This window comes from Calonectris borealis, chromosome 3 (genome assembly GCF_964195595.1).
Source record: "Calonectris borealis chromosome 3, bCalBor7.hap1.2, whole genome shotgun sequence".
Taxonomy (NCBI): Eukaryota; Metazoa; Chordata; class Aves; order Procellariiformes; family Procellariidae; genus Calonectris; species Calonectris borealis.
In genome coordinates this window covers 107,773,605-107,797,052 of record NC_134314.1, presented here as the reverse complement: position 1 = coordinate 107,797,052, position 23,448 = coordinate 107,773,605, and the positions used below count along the sequence as shown (strand labels likewise).

Sequence of the window (23,448 nt, the reverse complement as noted above, 5' to 3'; positions counted from 1 at the left end):
CCTCCCTCCCCTCAGTTGAAAAGCCAGTTTCTTGTCTCAGCATCATATTATACAATTTTGTGACAGGATTTAAGAGGAAAATGCTGGCTGAGGTCTCATACACTCAAGCACTTTCAGCAAAATAAAATCTTTTGAGATATGAGGCCTTGCTAAATTTTCGTGTCTTGTTTAAAGGTATGTTTTTTCTTAGGAATACTAAATTAGAGAAGCCCTGTATTTCCACATTTCCAAGTCATAAGATCACTTGTTTGAGCAATGACGTTGCCTGAAGATTGGCATTTGCTAGCCCAGAATCCCACCTATGGTAATAGAGTGCTAGAGTAATGGGGTCTGTGTTTGGAAATGTTGGTCCTGAAAACAGGTCCTGACTACAGAAATTGGAGATGAACTTGTTGTGTTTGAAGAAACTCATTACAAAGAAATACACCTTTACATAGAGTCTGGCAGTGATTTGTAACTGTTTCCTTGAAATGTACCAATAAGAAGAGCAAAGAGCCATCTTCCATGTTCTGTTTACCTTCTGCAAAGAAGATGATAAGGCTCACGATCATCTTAAACTGAGTCAGAATCTTGGAGAAGGATTGGATCCACCTTTCCTGACCTGAAGGCTTGGGAGCCTTGTTAACGTTGGACAGCTGTTTACTCTTTCATTGCTTCTGCTCTCTATCCCTTCCTGGTAGCTTTCTCCATCATTCTCCGCTATAGTCATCTTTACAGCATGTTTCCCCTCATATTCCCCTCATTTTGAAAATATGGTTACTTCACGAAGTCGAAGCTGTTAATCTCACTTCTGGAGGCATCATCTCCTGTGAGTATGGAAACCAGAACCACACAGGGCTTTGCTTCCAGATGTTCCCTGAATCTTGTGGAAAGGACCTTGGACCAGATTGTGGAAGTGAGTGAGGTCAGCCATGAGGGAAGGCCTGGGGGGCTCAGGAAGCAGAGATAACTGACCTCAGATGTTAGATGTGCAACTGTGATCATGTCCTAAGGCGACAGTGTTCTGAAAAGAAAAAATAAGGAGTGGCTGTTTTGAATCCTAGAAGAGTGATACCTGTTTCTAAAGCTGATATAACTTACAAAAGAGGTTGATGTTTATATCACTTTTTTTTTTTTTTTTTTGCTGATCAGTAAGGGGCTGAGGCACTGAAACTTTGAGTCTGGTTATCAGATGGTGGTGCCTATTTCATTAGCCACATACACAGCTGAATTCCCCAACATTCTCTTTCCCTCCTCTACCATGAGGAATGCTAGTTGCAACAAAAATAAGGGTCTTGCTATTGCTTTGAAAGAAGCTCTTAAAACTCTGTACAGCAAAATCTTTTAGTCTGATGTTAAGCTCCTTGCTGTTCTGGCCTTCCCTATTTCTGCAGGAGCTCGGCCAGTATAATCTAGTGATCATGACCAATTACTGTCATCACTAGTATCACTCAATTGGCATGTAGGAGTAGAGTTCAGCACGCTTCTGGGTTTTCAAGCAGTTTGGTTAAATAGAAGTGTATCTTCTCTCTCGCTACCCTTCAAAAAATCTACATACCAAAACAGCTACTTCTGCTTAACTAAGTTCCTGCCAATGCATCCACCAGCATGCTATTTCCTCCTGGTTCTGGAAAGTCTCTTTCCCTAATATCTTGTCTTTCTGAGGTTCTCTATGTCATATAAAGAGCCACCTCTTTATTTTTCTGAATGTGGAACAGTGTGTAAACTTCAGGGTTTGCTTATCTGATACTACTGGCCAAGACTGTGCACAGAATTTCATAGATTGGAGAAGGCAAGGCTATGAAGCTAATTATGATTTCCAGTTGCTTGATCTACCCTCATTCCAGTCTTTGTGTAGATTTACAGTTTTCCAAAGGATCATACATACTGCTGAGAATTACTATGAGGCTGTTATTGTTTCTTACTTGACATACTCTGTGGGGAAGATGGATTTCAGCAGATTCCTCTGTACCAAGGGAAAACTACTAGATTTACAGCTACAGGGAAAGGACAAGGCTAGGTTCAAATCCTCAGCCCCATCTGCCTGTATAAACTTTTACCATGTTTGGGTTTATTTCATGCATCACAGGTGGTGTTACAATGCAGATATGGCCACACCATAATTGATGGTGAGTTACTTGCTAATGTAATCATACAATCTGTTAATCTAGCAAGACTTGACAGATACCACCAATTTCTTTCCTAGGCGTACTGTGAGCCAGTTATCATTTATCTTATAATAAATGTATTGTTTATGGTAAGAATTCGGACTTTTAAATATTCATATCTTGCCTTTTTGCTATTGATCTGAGGAGTCTGTTCTGAAACACTGTATGCTCTTTCCCTTGATAGAGCAGACTAGTCTCCAGAATTTGCCATTCATTCCTGGATTTTCAGCTTCTGGGTGGTTGTCGTCTTATATCTACTGCTGGTCATAATTCTGGAGTTATAGTCCTTAGGGAAGGCTCTGTCTTGACTTGGATAATTGACAGTGCTGGACTCTTCATTAATGATTTTGAATTTTGTTGAAGAATTTTTCTGCAGATAAATACTGTAAACAACAAATCATTGCGTTTAAATCTAGTCACCCTGCAACAGCTTTAAGGAGGCTGTGCAACAGTTCCAGCACCTAGACGCTGCGTGTATGGAATATTAACAGATAGAGTTACTGGTAGATTTACCTTAGTCTTAACGTCTGCATCCTGCTGTTCTTTATTTTACCTTCATTCTCTAAACATCCCATCTTCATTCATGATCAACCACTGTGTTTTGCGACATGAATTGTTCCAGTTAAGTTTGGCCATGGTTGTCAGCTTGCCTCTGGCTGTAGTTACTCTCACCCACTTCTCTATGCAATAAATTTGACCTTTAAAGCCCTCACAGTTGTTGCTTCTCGTGTAACTGTTTTTGTGCTAGGCTGAGTTTTCAGCAGTATTTGAAAATCATGCTTTTTTATGCAATGGTAATTTGCTGAAATAAGAGCACTGTTGAACAGTCTTAGCATGATTCATTAAACTACTGGTCTCCTAACAGCCTAGACCTCTCTTTAAAGCCAAACTCTGCTCTGGCTCTGTATTTATGCAAACATCTTTGACTGCATTACAGTTAGCACAGTCATTACTCACACAACTGCACTGAAGAAACCTTGACTACGAGATGAACTGACTTTTTCCCTTTCTAATCACGAGTTTACATAAAACTGAATCTTAACGATTTAAACTAGCAAAGTTAATTATGGCTTCAGTCTTTCTAATGAGATGCAGAATGTTTTCCCTGCTGCAAAAATGAGCCTTTGCATGGGATAGTTGCAGCTGAAAATGATAGCAGTGTTTAGCTGCATTTTTAACTTTTGGGTTGGGTGTGGTCCCTTAAAAAAATAGTTATGAATAATGCCTGCTGGGAGCTTGCCATATTTCAATAGATTCCATATAAAACCTATTCTTTACTATTTTAAGACTCCCAAACTCTCTTCAGTTAATCTGTTTCTAGAGCCGTTATTGCCTTTCAGCCCCCAGGAGCCAGAGGACACACATTTCATATTGCTGCTTGTCCTGTTAGGAGGTACCTAGTTCAGGCAGTTGTAAGAATGAACAGTTAGGAAGCTGCAGGATTGGGAACAGGGGTGTTGCTGAGCTTATCGGTGAATTGACAAAGGAGATAGGGGTTGAGCAGTGCTTCTTGAGACCTCATTTATGGTGTGGGCTTAATGTTCTGCATGTGAGACAGGGAGGGGAAGAGGCTTGTGAAAATCTGTTCACATGTTCTGATTCTGCGGTGAGGCATGGATACTGTGTGCTGGCACCCTGCAAACTCGTAGCCCTCTTTCTGTGGTGCAGTCGGAGGGATTTTGATCTAACACAGAGTGGGCATGCTCTTTGCTCAGCAGTTAGCACCCAAACCATCGGAACAGCTGGGTTTTTGCAAATGTTAGAGCTGTAGTCAAGCCTCAGAGATTTCCCCTTCCTTCCCTAGGGAACCTCTGGATTCCTTTCTTTTACCCATTACTTCACACCTTCCTCTTTAAGATTCTACCTTTGCAAATGTATCTTTCCAGATGTTCTCAAATATAAAAAGGAATTCCTTTTGTTACACTGCAGCTGATTAGATGGTTGTAGTGCACTCTCACCCTAGGGACTGAGAATCTGCTTCTGTAGTACTACCTGGTGTCCTCCTATCCAGCCTGAAGGTACATGTAAATCCACAACACCCATGTATGGGGGGTGGGTCTGAAAGCGTCAAAATGAATCCAGGACTCTACATACTCCTTTCTTTTTCAAAAATCTGTGTTTTTTCAAGCTGTGCTGGAGATCCAGCTATGGATTTTTGCTATGTAGCAGAATTTATTTCAGGGAGGTAGAAGTTTGTTGACTGAACCTAGACTACAAAATGAATCTCGACAGAAATGGAACTGTAATATTTTTACTCTGCCATGTTGCATGCAAGCGTATGGTCATGTTGCTCTATATTAAAATTCCCAAGCAGCACACTGCTGCACATGCTGCATCCTAGGCAAAAGAGAAAACAATGTGTGTCTTGTGCTAATATGCATCACTCGCTACTTTCCTGAAAGATGCTCAAAAGAACTGAATTTTTTTTATAAGACCTCCATACAATGGACGGTAATATAAACTACGAGGATATAGAGTCTGGGCTAATACCATGTTGTAATAGAGTGTTTAAGATGAGAGGAGATACCAACTGGGGAGAAATGGCTTTGAAAGCTTTGATGAGCCTGTGGTGGCAGATGAAAATCAGATATCTAAGGCTTTTACACGCTCCAGCTGTTGGCTCTGCCCTTGAGGTATGGATGTCTGATCTGCTTATGATTCAGCTCCTGAACTCTTTCAACTTTCAGTGTGGTGTAAGGTGAACTGAAACTGGAGCCACTTAGTTATTAGCCCAGCCTATGGAAACTAGTGGTGGCCCAGGAGCTGACTGAGGAGCAGTTCTGACTGCGGGAAAGTCAAGGCAGATGACTGGGGAAGGTAGCTGTGAAAGCACGCCCAGTTTTTATCTGCTGCTACAAACCTCTTCAAGCCCTGAAGTGTAACCCTCCTTTAAAGGGAAGTTTTGGCTTTTGACTGATACCGCATAACTTGCCAGATGCCCATACTCTTGAAGCTCTTTGATGCTAGAGTTGTGCTCTAGGAAATCTTTTCTTCCCCTTGCAGCCAGCTTGGGGGGAGCTGTTTTTATACTGCCTGGTTTAAAAGGAGAGAATGAGTTACAGGTGCATATTTCAACTTTTATCTTCCTTCTGAGGGGAAATCTTGCTTTGAAAATAACCTGCTTTTCTTTATAGCTTCATTGTTGCTATTTTTCTTGCCCTATAAATGTTCCACAGAGCATTTTGAATTATATTTGGGCCTTATCTCTGCAAATAGACTTAGTTTTTCTTCACTAAAACCTTTTAGTTAATGAACAAACTTGTGATGGTCAAGCAAGGTAAAGTACACTGTGCAGTTGTGTCCACTTGATGTCAGTTGCAGTAGTCTGAATTCCTCTTGATTTTTTTCAGCTGGTAGTAATAGAAACAAATGTGACTGGTGCTGGAGCTTCTTACTTTGTGAGACGAAAGCTTAAGTAGCACTGTCTTCAAAGTAAGACTGCTAGTAATGGGCTATTTTGAAGCCCTTCCCTCTTCTACATTTTTAAATAAAAATGAGATATTACTTCACAGGTTCTGCTCAGGGATATTTCAGATAGCTGACAAGTTTGAATCAAAGAATCTATTTCATGCTTTGCTCAGAGTTTAAATGTCTTAAAATTACAAAAATAGAAAGTTAAAAAAATAATCTGCCTTTATACTTCCTCTCCCACCAAAACCCACAAAAGCCCGATAGAGGAACTGTAGACATAGACATGCTTCCTAAAAGGGCAGATTAGAACAAACTGCTCAAGTTCTCAGAAGGTAATATACTGGTCAGTTTGGATTTTTTTTTTCTTTTTCTCCTCTATCACTTCAGAGCAGTTGAGTTTATAAACAATTTATGATGTGGTAGGCATTATTATGGTTTCTGCTGAGTGAATGACCCCCATCTGTGTTGATGAGCTGTGGGAGGGGAGTTAAATGGCAGATGTCTGTTTCATCTGTTGCGCTTTCAGAAAATCTTGTTTGTGTATAAAAAAGCTTTTGATGCTGAATGATCTGGTACTGAATAATAGATCTGAAATTTTTGCAAGAAAAAGGAATTGTTCGTTTTTATATTTTAAAAAAATGTGAATATGGAAGAATACAGTTTCAGTACTAAATTAAGGTGGTTGTTTTTTTTTTTCCCTTTCAGAAAACCATAGCTAAAATTGCAACATGCTTGGAACTGAGAAGTGCAGCTTTACAGGTATAGCTCTTTTTCCTGTGTGACTTCATACTTTAGTAATAGGTAACTCTAGAGCTTTTTCAAGATAGTTTAGTGTCTTCAGACATAATCAAAACTTCTGAAAACAGAGTGAACAAACCCTTGAACACTTGGACTTTCCAGGTCGTCAGCATGATGCCCCAGGTGGTTGCCTTAAAAACCTTTAAGTGCTTATATGAGCATGTATTAGAGGGGTGTACAGAAATTTAACGGCAGGTCTTGTGTCTTTGGTTGTTTGCCTCATTTTCCTCCTTCAGAACTGATTAGTTTGTCTTCCTAACCTGTGTGCAAGGGTAAAAAGATCCCCAGAGTGACCCTTGCACTAATTCAGCTGCTTCACAAAACATAATAGAGCATGAGGAAGAATGTGTGTGTAGAATAAAAATTACTTTGCAGCAGTCATGAAAACTGGCAGTGCTGTAGGCAAGTGTGTGAAAATAATGATTTAGAAGCTACTCCTTGGGCTTTTTTCTGGACTGAAGGTAGATGTCATGGAAGTGAATTTCTTTCTCTCTCAGCACAATGTTATCCCCAAAACAAAAGGGAAGCGAGAGAAATTTCCAAAAGAGTGTGGATGGGGGAGGGATGAATCAATTGAACCAAAGTTTGGGTTACTGGATCACCTCTTTACCAACAAAGAGTGGTGACAGGCAAATTCTGCATCACAGCAGCGCTCCCGAGTACTTCATGTTGGTGTACAAGGTGCAGCAGCTCCATTGTGCTGCCTTCAATTGTATGAGAGGCTGGGATACAGTGACAATTTAGGCAGCATGCTGGACTAATGAGGTGGGGGCTGACCAGTCTCAAGGCTGTGCAGCGTTTAAAGAATTATTTGGTTAGCTCTACCTGTCTTTCTATGATCTAACCTGGGCTGTTTGAACAGCGTTGCATTTGTTCTGAGTCACTGTGATTTTGTGACGAGGGCAGGCATGTTCCATTGTGGGACAGCTTCGTGGGTCAGGTCATGTCTTGGATCAACAGCAGAAGATGCAGTAATTTCATAACCTGCCTAACTGAAGAGATGACATCTTGCAAGAACAGCCTTCCTTGCTGTTGGTTCCTCAGCAGTAACTCAAGGATTTTATAACCTCGTGTGAGGGTACTAGAACTTCTCATCCACTTCACTTTGGGGAGTGTTTTACTTGCTGCGGTTTTGTTACAGTTTCTTAGCAGAGATTAAAGCAGTTAGTGAGTGTGCTCATCCTTTCCAATTCTTCTAACAGTATGAGTATAGCTGCTTTACTGTCCTTCTGTAGTCTTGCAGAAGGTCCCTCTTGACACTTGGGCAAAATCAAGAAAAAACAACCCATTGGGCCTTAAAGAAATGTTGAAAACAATGGGTAATCTTGAGAGGTGCCAAGGGTGCAATGACACAGTAGGTAAGACCTGATCCTCTGCCTAAAAGAGGATGTTCAGTGTCGATCCTCTTATTTGCACCACTTTTCTTATGCCAACTCTGCCACTTGTAATCTCAGAATAGGCTAGTTCAGCTTGCCAAACTGTTGGTGAACTACTTCAGAATAAAAAATTAAAAACTTTTCTGTTGAGTTAGTAAGTCAAATAGGCTTACTGAGAAGCAGACGTGTGCTACAGCCAGATGAGGAAACTGCATCATCAGAGTTGGAGAAAGGAGAGATGGGAATCCCTCTTCCATTTGCAGTGAGCTCTTAGCTGAGTGTTTTGTCAAGCTCATCCTGTGTACTGTAATTTCTGCCAGTGTTACAACATTGGATGTGTGTCTTGAACTGTGTGAATGCTCCTGTTGGAGCATCACTTTGCAGTGCAGTCTTACAGCTGATCTTGCTTCAGAACAACTTGATTGGGGAATAATTAAAATAAGTCCCTCTGTCTTAATGTTCCTGTGTGTAGTAAGTAGGAAAGACCAACTAGTTGCTTTAAAAATATTTATATTACATTAGAGCTTGGAACATGGGATAAGTTTGTTCTCAGTAAATGAGAAGTAATGTACTTCCTGCCTCACCTGTGAACCTAGCTTCTGTTGGGGAGATTTTGTTTGGGTTTTTTTAGGATGTAGCTTTGAAGTGACTTGGTATGCTTGAACAAAGGAAGCACCTTGCATGCTTATGCTAAGATTTGGTAGCTCTGTCTGAGAGGAAGGTGCATACTAAGTTCTAACTCTTTCTTTGTAATGTCCTAGTCCACCCAATCACAGGATGAATTTAAGCTTGAGGATCTGAAGAAGTTGGAACCAAGTAAGTAGCATCTTTGTATTTTAAGTGAGTGACATTTATCATTACAGTGGAAAATACGACAGCGGCATGAATACTGACTGACCACAATGTGGTTTGACAGTAATGCTGGTTTTAGGTGGTTCTTCCAAATATCTGTTACCATGTAGACAAAACCTGATGTGTATTAAGGAATGTAATGTGGGTAACTTCAAAGTATAGTAGTCCTAATGTTTCAGATAATGTATTCATCTTTATTCTCAAATAAGTAATTATTTGGGTGCTGCTAATTTTTGCACAAAATAGTAATTTAAGCTATCAGTAGTACAGAATATAATCAGATGGAAAATCTACCTGCACGTTTCTTATTTGAACTGAATTTCAACACTTTGTGGTCTTCCTCCTCGCAGCATGAAATTTATTTTTTCTTCTGAAAATATTTAACTTGTGCTCGTGGTAGCCAATCACCTGTCACCTACTACTCCAATGCTACCAGACTAACGAAGTTAAGAGTCGAAGTGAGGATGTGAGTCAGTCTTTGAAGGGTTTTGTGTGATGTTGTTTTTTCCCAACTGATCCTGGGTCAGTTCTTGGTATGTCAATCCACAAATAACTTTTTCATGTAGGAAGTAACTATTTATCTGCTACATTTTCCTTCCCGTAACACTGGCTGCTTTATTCTCAAAGCATCCTTATGATCAGAGCTTCCACATCTAAGCAATATTATCCTGAATGCAAATGTTTCTGCTATTCTTGGGGAACAGGAGATGTGGAAGAGCTTTTTTTCTGCTGGCAAAAGCTGGTTTTATTTTGCTTCTGTCACAATTGTATCATTAAGGCGGATGTTGGGGATAAACATGACGGGCAGGCAGGTGTTTCCACTTCATGAATAAGCTGAGCTTCTCTGCACTCCCATTCTGTAAGTAACTGGCACACGATCCTACATGGAAGCTTGTCAAGAAGCAGGGCATTGAACTGAGGTTCCTAATGTCTCTACCAAAACATAGCATTCAAATGCTTTTAAACTGTTCCCTGAAAATGGAAAGTGAAGTTTCATTACAAGACTGCTAGGGCTGTGAAGACCATAATTCAGGAAAGGGTTTAACTATGTGTTGGAAGTGTTAAGTCTTTCTCAGTCTGCATATTGCATGTCTGGCCTCTGCATCCTCTGATTTGGGATTATTTTGTATAGATACTCCTGCTCTCTGTAATCATGTAATGACTGTGGATTTTAGACTCCATTGTGCAAATGTGCTGTGAGTGACTGAATGATGGAAGAGGGAGAGGAATCATGTTTTAATTGATCAAACTGTTCTACTTCTACAAATCAAAGGAAGTGACTATTGAAGGGTTTACTCAGAATTTACATTCTGACAACAGACATAAAGCTTCCCTTGAAATGCCTCCTTTTCTTAAAAGCCAAAATTTCAGTTGCTGTACAACAGTCCTGTTGCTTATCTTGCCCTCCCTTAGAGAACTGATTTTTTAGCTGTCAAAAAACTGTTCAACAGCATGAAGCACATTCAGCCCACGCTTCATACAACAAGCAACCATATTAAAACTGAGGAAGAGTGTGTGGCCATCAGTTTTTAAAGACACTGAGTTATTTTCCTTGGAGGAGAACGGGTGCTTCTACGACAACAATTGAACATTGATGTTCTTAATGCTGCTGTCTAACTTGGATTGTTCTGGCCTCTTTCTCTCTGAATTGTGCCTTTGTTTTGTGGTTTTTAAGTATATCTTGAATAGGGTAAATCTTAATCAGGCCAACACCAGCCATTTCATAAAATACACGGTGAAGTGTTTTAATTTGTGTGTTGTTGATTTTCTCTTGCATTCCACCAGAAAAAGCTAAAAAAATCTGGGCTGGCAATGCAAATAAGCAGTTCCTTTGTTAGGTCAAGCCATTCTGTTAGGGTGGAACGAAAACAGCTATTCACACAATTTGGCTTGTTTTAATTACTTTTGTGCCCGAAGCTGTCAAAATGGCTGAGAAATTTGGTTTGGGTGTTGTTATAACAACCAAGGCCCTTAGATTTAACCTTCCCCCCCCCCCCCCCCCGCCTTGTGTTGTCAAGTTCTAACTTTTCCTACTTAAGCTCGCATTTCACACTGTTTGGAAAGTGAAGCAGTTGGCTGGTTTTGTTTGTTTATAGGATTTGTCACTGAATCTTTTATGTTAGAATAATGCTACAAGAGGGTCCATACATAGAAATAGTTCTTTTGAGACCACACTGTGTGAAATCATTGCTAACGCACTGGATCTCACAAATCCTTTTCTTGTGAAAGCTTATACCAGTGTTACAATACACACTACAAACGGATAGGCTGGGACATCCCATGTGCCTGCGTTCATGTGTGATAATTGTAGACACTAAGCGACTAGTTTCAAACTCAGTGTATATCTATTACAAGAGAAGTAGATACTGGGTGTACTGGGGAGCCTGATATCTGAATTATTTTGTGGTGTTTATTTAAAAAAAAAAAAAAATCAGTATAGGTATCATAGGCTGTCACTAAAAATCTAAATGGACAGTGGTCTTTACCAAGTTAGCGTGTACTGGTCTTACTGCTCATGTTGATAATTTCTTTTGAAGTCTTTCAAGAGAGTGCCAACTGCTGATAAAATCAATGTGATTTTGTCCAATGTCACAAAAGAAAAGGCAGCTTCTGCATGAGACCCCGCAGAACAGTATTTTAAAAAGATTTCTGTTGGAAAAGCAACATAAATGCAGGCCACCATGCTGGGATCTGCCCATAAGTTGCACACATGGAGAACTTTCTGTGAATTGTGTTCTCATCAGCAGTGTTACAGAGGAGAAGTGCTCTTTCTCCCAGAGGCGATGTGTGTTTTTAAAAACAAAATAAAAACCGACAAAGCACAAACCAACCTCTTAAAGCTTGGGTGTCTTATGCAGTATTCCAAGGGAGATTCCTGTTCGTTGTAACCTATTGGGTTTTTTTCTGTGATCTGGTTATTTTTATTTAAATCAACTGAAACTTGCACTTGTGATAGGTGCAAAGAGGATTTTTCTTTTCCTCAGAGGATGATTGTTGCATTGCTGTTTTATTGGTTTGCTTTTTCTTAGTGACTTTGAATAAGTATTTCACCAGGCTGAGTGCTGTAGTTCCACTTCTTATCCTGACGATGTTTAAAGGAGCACTTTAGTAAATCGCCGTATTACAACTTTGCAAAATTATTTGCTATTGGTGATGAGACAGAGTTGAAGGCCTTTTAAAAACTCCATCCACAGCTTTCTGTGGCAAAAAGCAGGAGATTCTGGATGGTGTTTCCAGAAGCGTTTCTGAGCTAAACATTCAGCATCACCTTTGTTACCAGCACCCCCAGGGTGTCTGAAAGCAGCGGACTCCCGTGGGCAGGTCCGGTACCAAGGCCCGTGTGCGTGGCTGCGGCTCTGTGCAGGAGGGTGTATGCTCAGCTGTGCCTCCAGGCAGCATCAAGATTTTAAGCGCTGTAAAACTGCCTTTTTCCTGCGCCCGTATCGGTGGAGTATTTTGTGCCCTCTAGTGATGACTGAAATGAATTACCAGAAGGTTTTTTTCAGGGGATGTTCATTCAGATAGTGAGAGAAACTGGTTACTGGGAAGAGAGAGGAATCTAGTGCTTACCAGCCTTTGGGAGCAGAACTACTGTAGTTTCTATTGCTTCTGTATAACTTGCCTATGATCTGTAAGAGATCTCGCTTTACTGAGATTTTTCTGCCTGGGGCACTTTCACTTTCTGTCTCTGGAATGATGTAGCTCTCCCAAGAGCTGGGGAATTCTGAGTGTGATAAAAATCCCCTTCTTTTCCTGAACCTCAGCTGCGCTAGAAGGTGACTGTCTGCTGTTAGTCAGCTGCTTTTCTGTTGGGAAGTGGCTGTAATTCTTCGCCACCATGTTGAGAACTGCGTTACTGATTCCTCAGAGCAGAAGTCTCTGGAGAGAGAGAGAGAGAGACTTGGCATCGATTTTGTCTGTCACATCTCTGGCTTGAAGGCAACTTAAAGCTTTCTATGTATTTATGTATTGCGTCCAGCTGGAATCAGGCAGTACCTAACCTCTCAGGTGGTGGTACAGAAATCAGAAAAGAAAATCAGAATGAGCAAAGACTGGGAAGACTTCTAGGGTTCTTCATAGTTTCCCTGAGGGATTCTTTATTCATTGTAGCATTCGGATGGTGTCTGGTAAGTTAATGGTGGAGCCCACGCTGAGTGATGTGAATACGAAGACAGACAGGGAAGCTCTCCTACACTGGCTGAATTGTAGTGTGCAGAGGCAGAGGGGCCTGGCAGTGGTTCCTTAAACATAACTGGTATTTAAGTACCTCTGGGTGTTTGTGTAATCTTAACACTGTTTTAAAACAGTTTTGTTCTTGTTCAGTAGTCCTAAGGGGAGATTTCTAAAATGTGCTCTGAGAGGGCTTATTGCAAAGTGAGACTCAGTGAGGGGACTCAGTTTTTCTACCTCCTTTTCCCCCTACCCAGTCTGGGATACTCATTGTCTGGTAGAGAGTGCCTCTCCCTGCAGGCGTTCTCTTGTAAATTTTGAGGCCCTTTAGCCATCATGAAATGCTTATTTCTTTCACATGGTTTTGGAAATTTTGCTTTTACTCATAAGTGCTTTTGGAAATAACAGCTAAAGTTGTGATTACTAAAACTTGAGTAAGTTTCCAATACAAATGGAAAAGCTGTTCTCCACCGAATGCTGGAGAGTTTAGTTGGTGTCTCTGGGGCTTGATGCTCAGATGTTGCACTGTATCTCTTCTGAATTTTGCCAATCTTCCCAGACATCTGAGGGCAGAAAAAAAGAAACAAACAAACAAAAAAACCCCACAACCAACAACAAAAAAAACCAAAACACATGCATGAAGAAGTAGGAAATATCTTCTAAGTTATGTGTTACCAGCATGCTTGGACTCCCACGGTGGCTCTCTGAATGCGCAGCCTACATGTGTGCTTAAGTGTGTCAGTTCTGGAGACTTCAGTCTGTTTGGAAATGATGCCAGTAACAGTACCACCCTCCTTTCAGTAACCACCAAAGATTGCTACCATTACCCCAGGGGTCTGTAGCTGTTTCTCATGATGCTTTTGGTTATTGCCATGTTTATCTTTCCCGCCTGTGTAAATGTGGTGGTGATTACGTGCTGGAATTGCAGTTAGCCTGTCTGAATATTATAGTGATATAGCTCTGATCAGGATTGTACTGGTGTTTAAAATATGAGAGAAAATTTTTTTGCCATGATCTGATTTTTTTATATTAATATTTGTATGTGTGAAGATGTTGTGAGGATGGACATAGCTGTGCAAGGTAGTGGAATTAATGCTTGTTTATGGATATGGATTTTTTTTTTCTTCCTGCCTGCAGTCTTAAAGAATATCCTCACTTACAATAAGGAGTTTCCCTTTGATGTTCAGCCTGTCCCACTCAGGTAAGAGAGAACTGGGTCACTTCATGTACAGGTATGTAGCCAAAAGGGAGCATAGCCTGAGACCTGGTGTACCTCTGAGACACTGGAATTTCTAGAGCTACCTACTTGCTGCATTGCTTTGGGTAAACTCGTAAAAAAAAAACCCCTTTTTAATTCTGATTTTCTAGGTACCACTAAAAATCAAGCCCATGCTTTTGGTAAAATCAGTAGTTGGTAGGCTGCTACATCTCTCTGTGTTGTCTCTTCGTTTTAGACTCTGTGCTTTCTACGTTGGCTGAGCTCCTGCAACCTCTGTCGGGGTCTGTAGATGCAGTTAGTGGCTAATCAGAAGCATGAGATGACATTAAAGCATGTTGCCCCTGCTTTATACTCAGTTGCTGACTTGTGAGTTGAAAGCCAGATGATGAATGATCTGTGGTCTCATTCTTCTTTTTCATATTTTTACAGGAAGATTTTAGCACCTGGAGAAGAGGAACACTTGGAGTTTGAGGAGGATGATGAGGAAGGAGGAGCTGGAGCAGGGTCTCCAGACTCTTTTCCTGCTAGAGTTCCAGGTAGGGGCACTAGCCTTGCCATGCCAGCCTGTGTAGCATGTGTAAGTTCTGTCTCTGAGAAGCCCCTTTCTCCTGTGATTTGGAAAGTTTGGGTGAGAAGCAACAGGCTAGTGTAAGCTCTAATGTTGTGTTGGAGAACCACAAAGGTGGCCAGGGGAGTTCTTGTTTTCTCAGCAAACAATATCTTATTGCAAAATAGTTGTATGGATAACTTGTGAGAGTGGTACCATCTACCTCAGATAATTAGCCTTTATTCCTTGTTCAAACTCAGTGTTTTCATTCCATGCACTTTCTTAACTGTACTACGTGAAGTGTTTCAAATGCCTTCAAATGTAAATTGTGGCAATGTTTCTCCTGCAAGAAGCATTACATCCTGCTAGAGATGTGATAAGTTGTTGCTGGTTATTTTTGTGTTGCATCATATGGTGAGACAATGGCTTAGACTAAACCTGCGCTCTGAGAGGATAAAGAGGGGGTAGCTTTGGTTTTGATAGCTTAAGTCCTTGTCCATGTGAAAGCACTTGTCAAACTGGATATACCTACAGATTCTAGAGAAGGTCTTTCTGTAACTTCAGCTTTTGACAATTTACCGGGTAAAGGGGTAGGATGTTCCAACAGAGGTTCTTTTGGTTCCTGGTGTAGTTTCTTTGCAGAAGAAACAAGTTTCTAGTTTCAGAGCAGGTTGGCACACTTTGTATTTCAGGAAGGAGATAACAAGTAGGGAAACTAGTACTGGAATTATGGTCGAAAGAGCTGGGATGTTGCATTACTTATGTCTGGAGAAAACATGTCTCTGTCCTTAGATTTGAGCCAATGCATGCTACTGAATATGATCCCTGCAGGTTATACTGATGTAGGTATGCACAGTCTACAGTTTTTTATGCTAAGCTCACAAGTAGGCTATAATATATTGTGATATTTTACTGCTGACATTTACTATCTTGATCCTTGTTACTCACCATGAGAAATCCATTATGAAGATGTATTCTGTCTGTAAATCTTGAGTAGCTCTTGGTATGGTAGCGAATCACTAAGGCTGTGCCCATTACCATAGTGCCAACAGTTAGAGCGGTATGCATATAGTGGACATAGAAGCTGTGTATGTACTTAAGAAAGAATCTAAGTTGATGGTAGACAGATTGAGTTTACAGTTAAATCACTTTCAAAGAAGTAGGGTAGCCAAATCGGAAAGAGGAGAGGTTTGGGGTATATACTTTCTTACGGAATTATTCCTCAGTTAACCCATGCTTTTAAGAGGAGGTGAGAGCAACTCCTGAACTTACTGATATTTTACGTTGTCATCTACTTGATAAACTACATATCTGATTTTTCTGAATTTTTTTACATTGAGGTAAACTTCCCCATAGCTACAATAATCTAAACCCCTAAGGTGGTTTTGAACACAGATCTTGTTTCTGCATTGAATGTAAATTAGTGTGATGCTTCTTACCTGATGGGAGGTTGGTCTGTTGCTCTTTCTCTGGGTGATGAGGCTTAAACAAAAGCAGTTTGCAGCATTCTGAGGTGAGCCTTATAAGTAAAGTGGACTTTGCGTATTGAATTGATAGAACTGTGTTGCACTCTTTGCTTCTATATGCCTTTAATCCATAGTGCATAACTGTATTGTCTAACTGACCATGGTCTTGTCTTCTACATGCATGGCTTCATCGTTATCACATTGCACCATTCATCTAATCCAGGAGCCAACGAAGGTATGATAACCTTTTAGTATATACAGTTATTTCTTTGATCATGTTCATGTAGCTGTGATGTTCTTCGTTCAGCTCTTAGTTTCAACCCTCAAAATACAATCCTTGGTAACAATCATGGTACTAGGCTTCTATGTATTGATCTTCATTCGCCTTCAGTACCAGAAAAGGGGAAGGTCTTACTTGGTGACGCACCTTATATAGGTCTCTAGAAGTCCTACTATGCTAATAAAGACATTCTGACTTGCAGTGTAGCCAAAGGTAGGCGTAGCTAGATTTTCTGTGATGGAATACACATTTGATAGGAAATCTTACACAAAGTGTACTTAATGTAGTTAGGCTTCTGTGCTGTATGGAGCTGAACTGACCAATGGCTTGCTGCCTCTAACAGCAAAGGTTTCCTGCCTTTCTCCTGGTTATATACTTTTTATTCCAGTGCTGTGCTGGTAATGGAGTCTTCTGTGAACCGTTTCCATTTGTGAACCCGACAGGGTTGTCAGTTTTTCCCCTTTCTCTGAGTCGGGGTTTGGGAATGGAGAGACTGAACGCCTGTGTCTTGGTGTCAGTGAGCTGTTGGGTTGGCTCGCTTTTATGTATCTGAAATGGACTTGTAGGAGGACACTTATTTCGTTTGTAGATGCTCCCTTCCCCCTCTGGCAATGATGCCCTGTGGTTGTGTCTGAAATGGCTGGCAGTTTTCTCATGAAAAGCCTCAGTGTGAGCCTGCTGAAGCCACGGTGGCAGACTGGCAGTGCGATGCCCAGCCCTAGTAAAGTTATACCATAGAGAGGTTACTGTCAGCTAATGGCTCCTACGCGAAAGGTCTACAGAGGCTTCAGTGAAAGACCTGCTTGGGTGGTTGTGGCTTGCATGAGACAGATTAGAGTCAGCTGCTTTAGTCCATTGCTGGCTTGACTGTTCCTCCTGCTGAGGGAGAAAGGAAACCGTGTTCCTTGGAGACCATCTGTCCTACTGTTCTCTTACCTGCTGGAAGTGAGCTTGACTTTTCTGTTCATTGCAACTCTGCAATTTTGCACATTCTGGAAAGCATTTTTCAAGAACAGAATAATTTTTCTTAAGCCACTATTTTTATAATAAGTGCCAGTCTGATGCATCTTTTGGGTGATTTTTGTGTCAAGAATCCCATCACTTAGTCCCTTTGATGGATAGGAAAACTGAAAGTTACAGTTGTTCTTGGCTCTTGGGGGGCATGCTGCATTTAGGAGACAACTGAAAGATGGCAGAGCAAAGTTTTGTGCCAAACAGAAGATGGGCTTGCTTCTACCTTCATTTGGATTGAAATAAGAACTCTGTCTTTGAACATCTGTTCAAGATGAGTCAAGAGAGACCAACATCTGGTCAAGAGAGACAGCAAGATTAACTAGAGCGTGTATGCTGCTTTGCAGAAATGGGTGCTCTCTAAGTTTGCTTTTTAACATTTCTCATACTATGGTCAGAAGCCTGTCCCATTACTTCAGAACGGTGGGTTGAATTCAGCTGTGATATGTTGTGAAGCGCCTGCAGGTGCGGTACCTTGGAGGTCATGAGTCTGCTAGCAGCCAAGGCAGGAAATACAGAAATGTTCTGCATCACAGATGTGATTTCAAGTCTTGCTGATGATCCTGAAAGAGGGACTGGGTGTGGGAGTGCTCATGAAATCTTGCTGAAGCTGTGGCTCTCTAGTTCTAAGAGCAGACTATGTGGTCCCCTCTTGCAAAGCCAGTCTCTCTAATAGGACAAAAACTCCTTAGTTCTCCAGCTCCTCAAGCAGATCAAGAGGAAAAAAAGTATCAAGGAAAACCCGTATTGGACTTGCCAAAGGAAACTATTTGTTTAGATCTCAAGCCTTGGGATAACATTTTTTTTTTTCTAATTAGAAAACCATAACTTTAAATGAAACTTGCTCATGAGTCTAAGCATTTTCTGTCTTGGTGCTTATTCATCTAATACTGGAGAGAGACTTGAAGCTTGCCAGTTTTTGCTAAAATCAGCATGAAGAAACCTACTCCATTGTTGATGACAGAATCTCATGGCTTTTAGTGAGTTTGAACAGTTTGGATTTCTTGCCAGCTGCACTGTCTTCCTCAGCACTGCGAGGATTCATCTGCAGTGAACGTGAGGTTTTGATGATAAATGTTCTTGATGCAGAGCTGGGAACTCCTTCCTTAAGGCAGAAGGGAACCTGGGGGGGATGCAAACACTTTTTTTTTTAATCTCCTTCCTTTAAGTAGAGGCCAATAGAACTTGGATATTAAGAATCTCTTTTCTGGTTCCCTTATGTCCAGTGGGATTTGCAACAATGCCGTTTTCCTCCTTATTTTCCCAGCCTAAATGTTCAACATGAAGCCAAGTCATGTTCAATGGGGTGGGACTCCTGATTAAGTGTCTGCACTTCCTGCAACTGCAGATTGAATCCAGCCTCCCAAATTTAATCCTTAAAAATGATATAAATTCAGTTCCATGCATGAGTTATTCTGCATGAGAGCAAGAAAGAACACTTTAAACAAAGCTCCTCTCTAATGTTCTTATGACATTAGTTTTTTATTAATTCATTTGACTTCAGGCAGTCCTGGGGTTTTTTGGTGTGGGCTTTGAAATCTGTAAAATGATGTTGTGTGTCTGTGCAGACAGACTTTCCCATAGCGCTGTGTACTATTGGGATATGAATCCTTGGGCTTTGAACCCCCTATGGAGAACAGCATCTTCCATGAGAGATGATGGGATAAGCAAGGCCTCTGCTGTATGATGACACAAAAGGGTTAATAATATGCTTTCCTCTTTCCAGGTACTTTATTACCCAGATTGCCATCTGAACCCGGGATGACATTACTCACCATCAACATAGAGAAAATTGGTCTGAAAGATGCTGGGCAGTGCATTGATCCTTACATCACAGTCAGTGTAAAGGGTAATGATTTCTGTTCCTGGCTCCTCATTTCTAGCTTGGAGAGAGTGTGTTTTCTGAAAGCTGTATTGATATTTTTTCAACCTGCTGGGAAAAATATGTGTTGGTACTTGCATTTTCTATTGTGGACTTACGGCTTCTGCTTTAATCAAGGGTGGAAAAATTCTGTATTTGAGAGGTACTGGGAGGTGAATCACTGCAGTAGACGTGCTTATCTGTGCACTCCGGGGTGCTTGCCCTATGCTGGGAGCTGAGCGTCAGTGACTTGGCAGACTGTTCTTCTCTATTCCAGCTTCTTCAGCTGATTCTTAAATACAGATCTGTTTGGACTTGCTTGTGCTCCCCAACACATGTTGGTCTCTGGGCTTTCTGGAGACAGTGAACCACAGCCCGCTGGCTCCATTCTTTCCCTGTCATTAAACTAATTTTTTAGTAAAACAAAGATCATCTTACCGAAGCTTAAGGTTTAGAGGAATGAGTATGAAGCTGGGAAGCAACGCTTGCAAGTGAAATAAAATATAAAATATGTTTTAGCCTTGGCAGCGAAATATTTTGGCCAAAGCCTGGTGGACTAACAGCCCCTGCCGCTCTGAGAGGTTCCATAAATCTGGAGGAACCTCTCTCTGTCAGTCCAGGATAGGCAATATCAGGATTTCTCACTGTTTCAGATGACAACATGGTTGACGGCTTTTGCTTGAGGCTGAGATTTTTGGTGTTCAGGCTCTTTCTAATGGGAGCATCTGCCTCTTCCCCATTTTGCATTTCTTAGCAGGAAGCCCCTGTAATCGGATTTGCTTACCCTTAACCTGCCCTGCTTGACTTCTACTTATCTTCATGGTCTTTTGAGATGTGTGATTTGTTTGTTTGTTTGTTTATCATATAAAAATTTGTAGCTGAGCCAACAGCCTCCAGTTATTTTCAGTTGTGATAGCGGCCTTGTATGTGTCGTCTTTAGATGTGCTATTGGATACCAAACATAGGGATAAAACACTTGTTAGATGCGTGATCAGGTGCTTCCTCCACTGGACAAGGTCTTTGGCAGAAGTAAGGGTCATGGTATTGAAAGTCACTTGAATCCCAGTGATGTTCTCAAATGTTACTTGCCAAAATATATAGATAGAAAGCTTTATCTAATCCCGCTTCCTGTGATGATTTTTCAACGATGAAACCTTCCACTTCTCTCTGGACCTTTGAGGAGCTCACCTGATTGAGGTGGAAGCTGGAGCATGACTCTTGCCTTCCCCAGCTGATACAATTGCCTTTTTGTGTTTTCAGTCTTGGAAATGTGCAGTATTTCTTTGCTTATGGTGTTGCCTTAGGTTTGCAGCATTATTTTTAGATTGTGTAACTATTCTTTGGGCTCCATTTCTCTAGTCACTTGTGGATCTTTCTTTGCCTCTAGTATGCCAGAAAGCTGAGGGACGGGTGACCTCAGTGGTGATGCTAGCTGGATGGATGTGGGTTTAATCAAATTGAATTCTTTCATGCTGAGTTTCTCTTGGCCAACAGGAAAATACCAGCCCTAACGGGGTTCTAACATTGGATCCTGGAACTTATCAGAACTTGTAAAGCAAACATTCGTTGTTCCTTTCCACTGAAGTGTTTGCCTTTCCTAACTTATTACATATTGTTAAAACTGTTGCTTGCCTTCAGACCTAGCTCCCATTTCCTTTCTGGAGCTAAGGGAGACTATATATTGCTAGGCTTGCTTTCCCAACAAGTCTTTCTGTTAATATGTGGCACTGTGTCCGCAAGCTCCTATAAATGGTGCTGCCAAGTAATGATGTAGAAAATAGGATCAAAAAGTGTCTGTGTATGTGGCAGGCTACCACCTAGTCTGCTAATGGTGACTTTTTAGACTTTATTTTTCAAGATTTTTGGTGAGGAAAAGTAACTCTGAAAAGTCATTTTGTCCCTATTAGGAGTCTCAAGATGCTTAGTAGTTGTTTTCCTTGGTTCTGTAGCAGGCTGCTCTTCTGCGGGTTTGGAGAGAGGTTTCTTCCTGATGTAACACTTGTGGTCCCAGCCCGCTCCCGTGCATCAGTGGTGCCCCAGGGCCCCAGCCTCAGCCCGTACCCCAGGCACAATGCCTGCGCCTCGTACTTGTAATCTTGGCCATGTGGTTAGCAACTTTGCTCCACCTGAGGGAAAGGGATCACTGATGAGAGGAGAAAGAGTAAGAGGACAAATCTACTCGTGTAAACAGCGGAGGCTTAGTGAGAAACAATGTTGTCCGTGGTGGCTTGTGCCTGAGCAGCACAACCAGCGGCTGGTGCTGACGGCTGGAGTCCAACCCTTGGTCCCACCGTGCCTTTGCCGGTGGAAAAACCAAGAGGAGTAATGCAGGTTGAGTCTAGGCAGCAAAGCAGGGCAAATACAGCTTGTGTAAGCCGTGCCCTGCAGGCCCTGTGTGGAGGGGAGTCTTTGGTGTGTATCCCTTTCTGCCGCTTCAGCTGGCAGTTCTGAAGCCCTGCTGGAGTCCTGCTTGCAGAGGGAATGGAATCCTTTGATGGCAGCAGAAAGGAATGTGCTCTTAAAAATAAAAAGAGGGATAATTTCAAATTTTCATCTTAAATATTGTCAGAACTTTACCTGCTTCCATGTTGCAATCAAAAAGAAAATTCACTGGCTGTGAAGGGGCATGGTTGCCCCTTTTTTAAGTTTAGGGGGACAATCCAGGTGTGCATTAACTTTTTGTGGAAGTATTAGGAGTGATTCATAACTCTCTTAAAGCAGGACCTTAAAGTCTGAGAAGCTTCTGCCATTCTCATGCTGTTTCTTTCCTACAGATTTGAATGGGATAGATCTGACTCCTGTGCAAGATACTCCTGTGGCTTTGAGGAAGGAGGACACGTATGTCCATTTTAACGTGGACATTGAGATTCAGAAACATGTTGAAAAACTAACAAAAGGTACGTAGCATCAGGGACTTGAAACGGGGCCCAGGAGCTTTGAAGGTGTAGGCACTAGGCTGCTCCTGATCTAATAAACAGGCCGTGCCTGAGCTGCTGCTGCAGGGCTCAAGATCCAGACAAGGATAAAAATAGACCTTTGCATCCTGTCTCTTTCAAATCGGTCATTGTGATGACTTGCAGACAAGGGAGGAATGAAAAGAGATAAAAATGCAGCAGTCTGCTCTGCCTCACAGGTATTGAGCTGCTTTATGACTTTCTTAGTCATTGGACAAACTGTTACCTGGATATGAATAATTGAGTGAAGAGTGCAAGCTCTCATGAGTGTGATGAGCATTGTAAGAACATGGTATAGCTTTTGAGTAAATAACAGAAGCGTTGGAGATAATTCCGTCTAATGTATGTAGAGCATCTTAATGGCAGATAAGTTTTCAGATAACTGTTGGCCATAATTGCTAACTTTTCTATTAAACCATTTTCCACTCTAGGTGCAGCTATTTTCTTTGAATTCAAACACTACAAGCCTAAGAAAAGGTTTACTAGCACCAAGTGCTTCGCTTTCATGGAGATGGACGAAATTAAACCTGGGGCAATTGTTATAGAACTGTAAGTGACTTGCAATTATAGCTGCCAATGGCAGAGGAAATGACCCAGACTTCAGTTTACAATGTGTGGCTTGTTGCATCAAGGAAGGTTTCTTGGACTCATTAGATTGACTTCCATAAGGAATATTCCATTTTTAATGAAGAAGGGAAGAGAAAATGCTTTTAGGCAAATAAAAAATGGCTAGATACTCTTCTCAAAAACTAGTCTATTTCCAACTAAAATGCTGGTGTTTGTAACTAAATTTTGTACGAAGTTAACAAATTGGGAGATTTTAATTTTGACCTTAGCTTGAGTGTCAGACCAACCATATTAAAAAAAAAAAAATTTCAACTCCCACAGTCTTCTGGTGCAGAACTTCTGTAAAGGAAAACTGATTTGAGACCTGGGATACTGATCTGCAGTTGAATTTTGTGAACATTTCACAGCATTGTTGGGTGGTTGTTTTTTTCCCTGCTCTAAGTAGACAAAGAAATAGATTAGTCAGTTATGCTGCAGTGGTTATGATGTGTGTCGTACCCTCACTGTGTGGCTGACGGTCTGAGAGAGGTTTTTGAGTGTGTTTTTTTCAGGAAGAGGGTGAACCTTGCAATTCTGGATATCTCTAGGAAGAGTGCTTAGTCTGTGCTAGCTGGCATACTTCTGAAGTTCTGAGATACTGAGTACTGAAGTAGGGGATACTGCATTTCCTACAGTCCAGAGTATTATACCATGAATTCTCCTTACAAAAAGCTCACATTAATTTAAAAATTGAAATCTTTGTTTTGTTAAAATAATAATCCAGAGCAAACACTGGTTTGAGTTTTGTCC

The 23,448-nt window shown here is 41.2% G+C and overlaps 1 protein-coding gene across 3 annotated transcripts in view; it reads left to right on the top strand.

The window, feature by feature from the left end:
* AIDA (axin interactor, dorsalization associated) overlaps positions 1-23,448 on the top strand; it is a 30,664-nt gene that overhangs the window by 4,495 nt on the left and 2,721 nt on the right. Inside the window, exons 3-10 of one of the 3 annotated variants that reach the window (XM_075147174.1) lie at positions 6,264-6,317; positions 8,494-8,548; positions 13,892-13,955; positions 14,403-14,509; positions 16,210-16,221; positions 19,004-19,126; positions 21,913-22,035; positions 22,524-22,641. In XM_075147174.1, the coding sequence (XP_075003275.1) occupies positions 6,264-6,317; positions 8,494-8,548; positions 13,892-13,955; positions 14,403-14,509; positions 16,210-16,221; positions 19,004-19,126; positions 21,913-22,035; positions 22,524-22,641 (656 nt within the window). The remainder of the gene's footprint in view (positions 1-6,263; positions 6,318-8,493; positions 8,549-13,891; positions 13,956-14,402; positions 14,510-16,209; positions 16,222-19,003; positions 19,127-21,912; positions 22,036-22,523; positions 22,642-23,448) is intronic. The other 2 variants (XM_075147175.1, XM_075147177.1) reach the window with 2 other exon arrangements.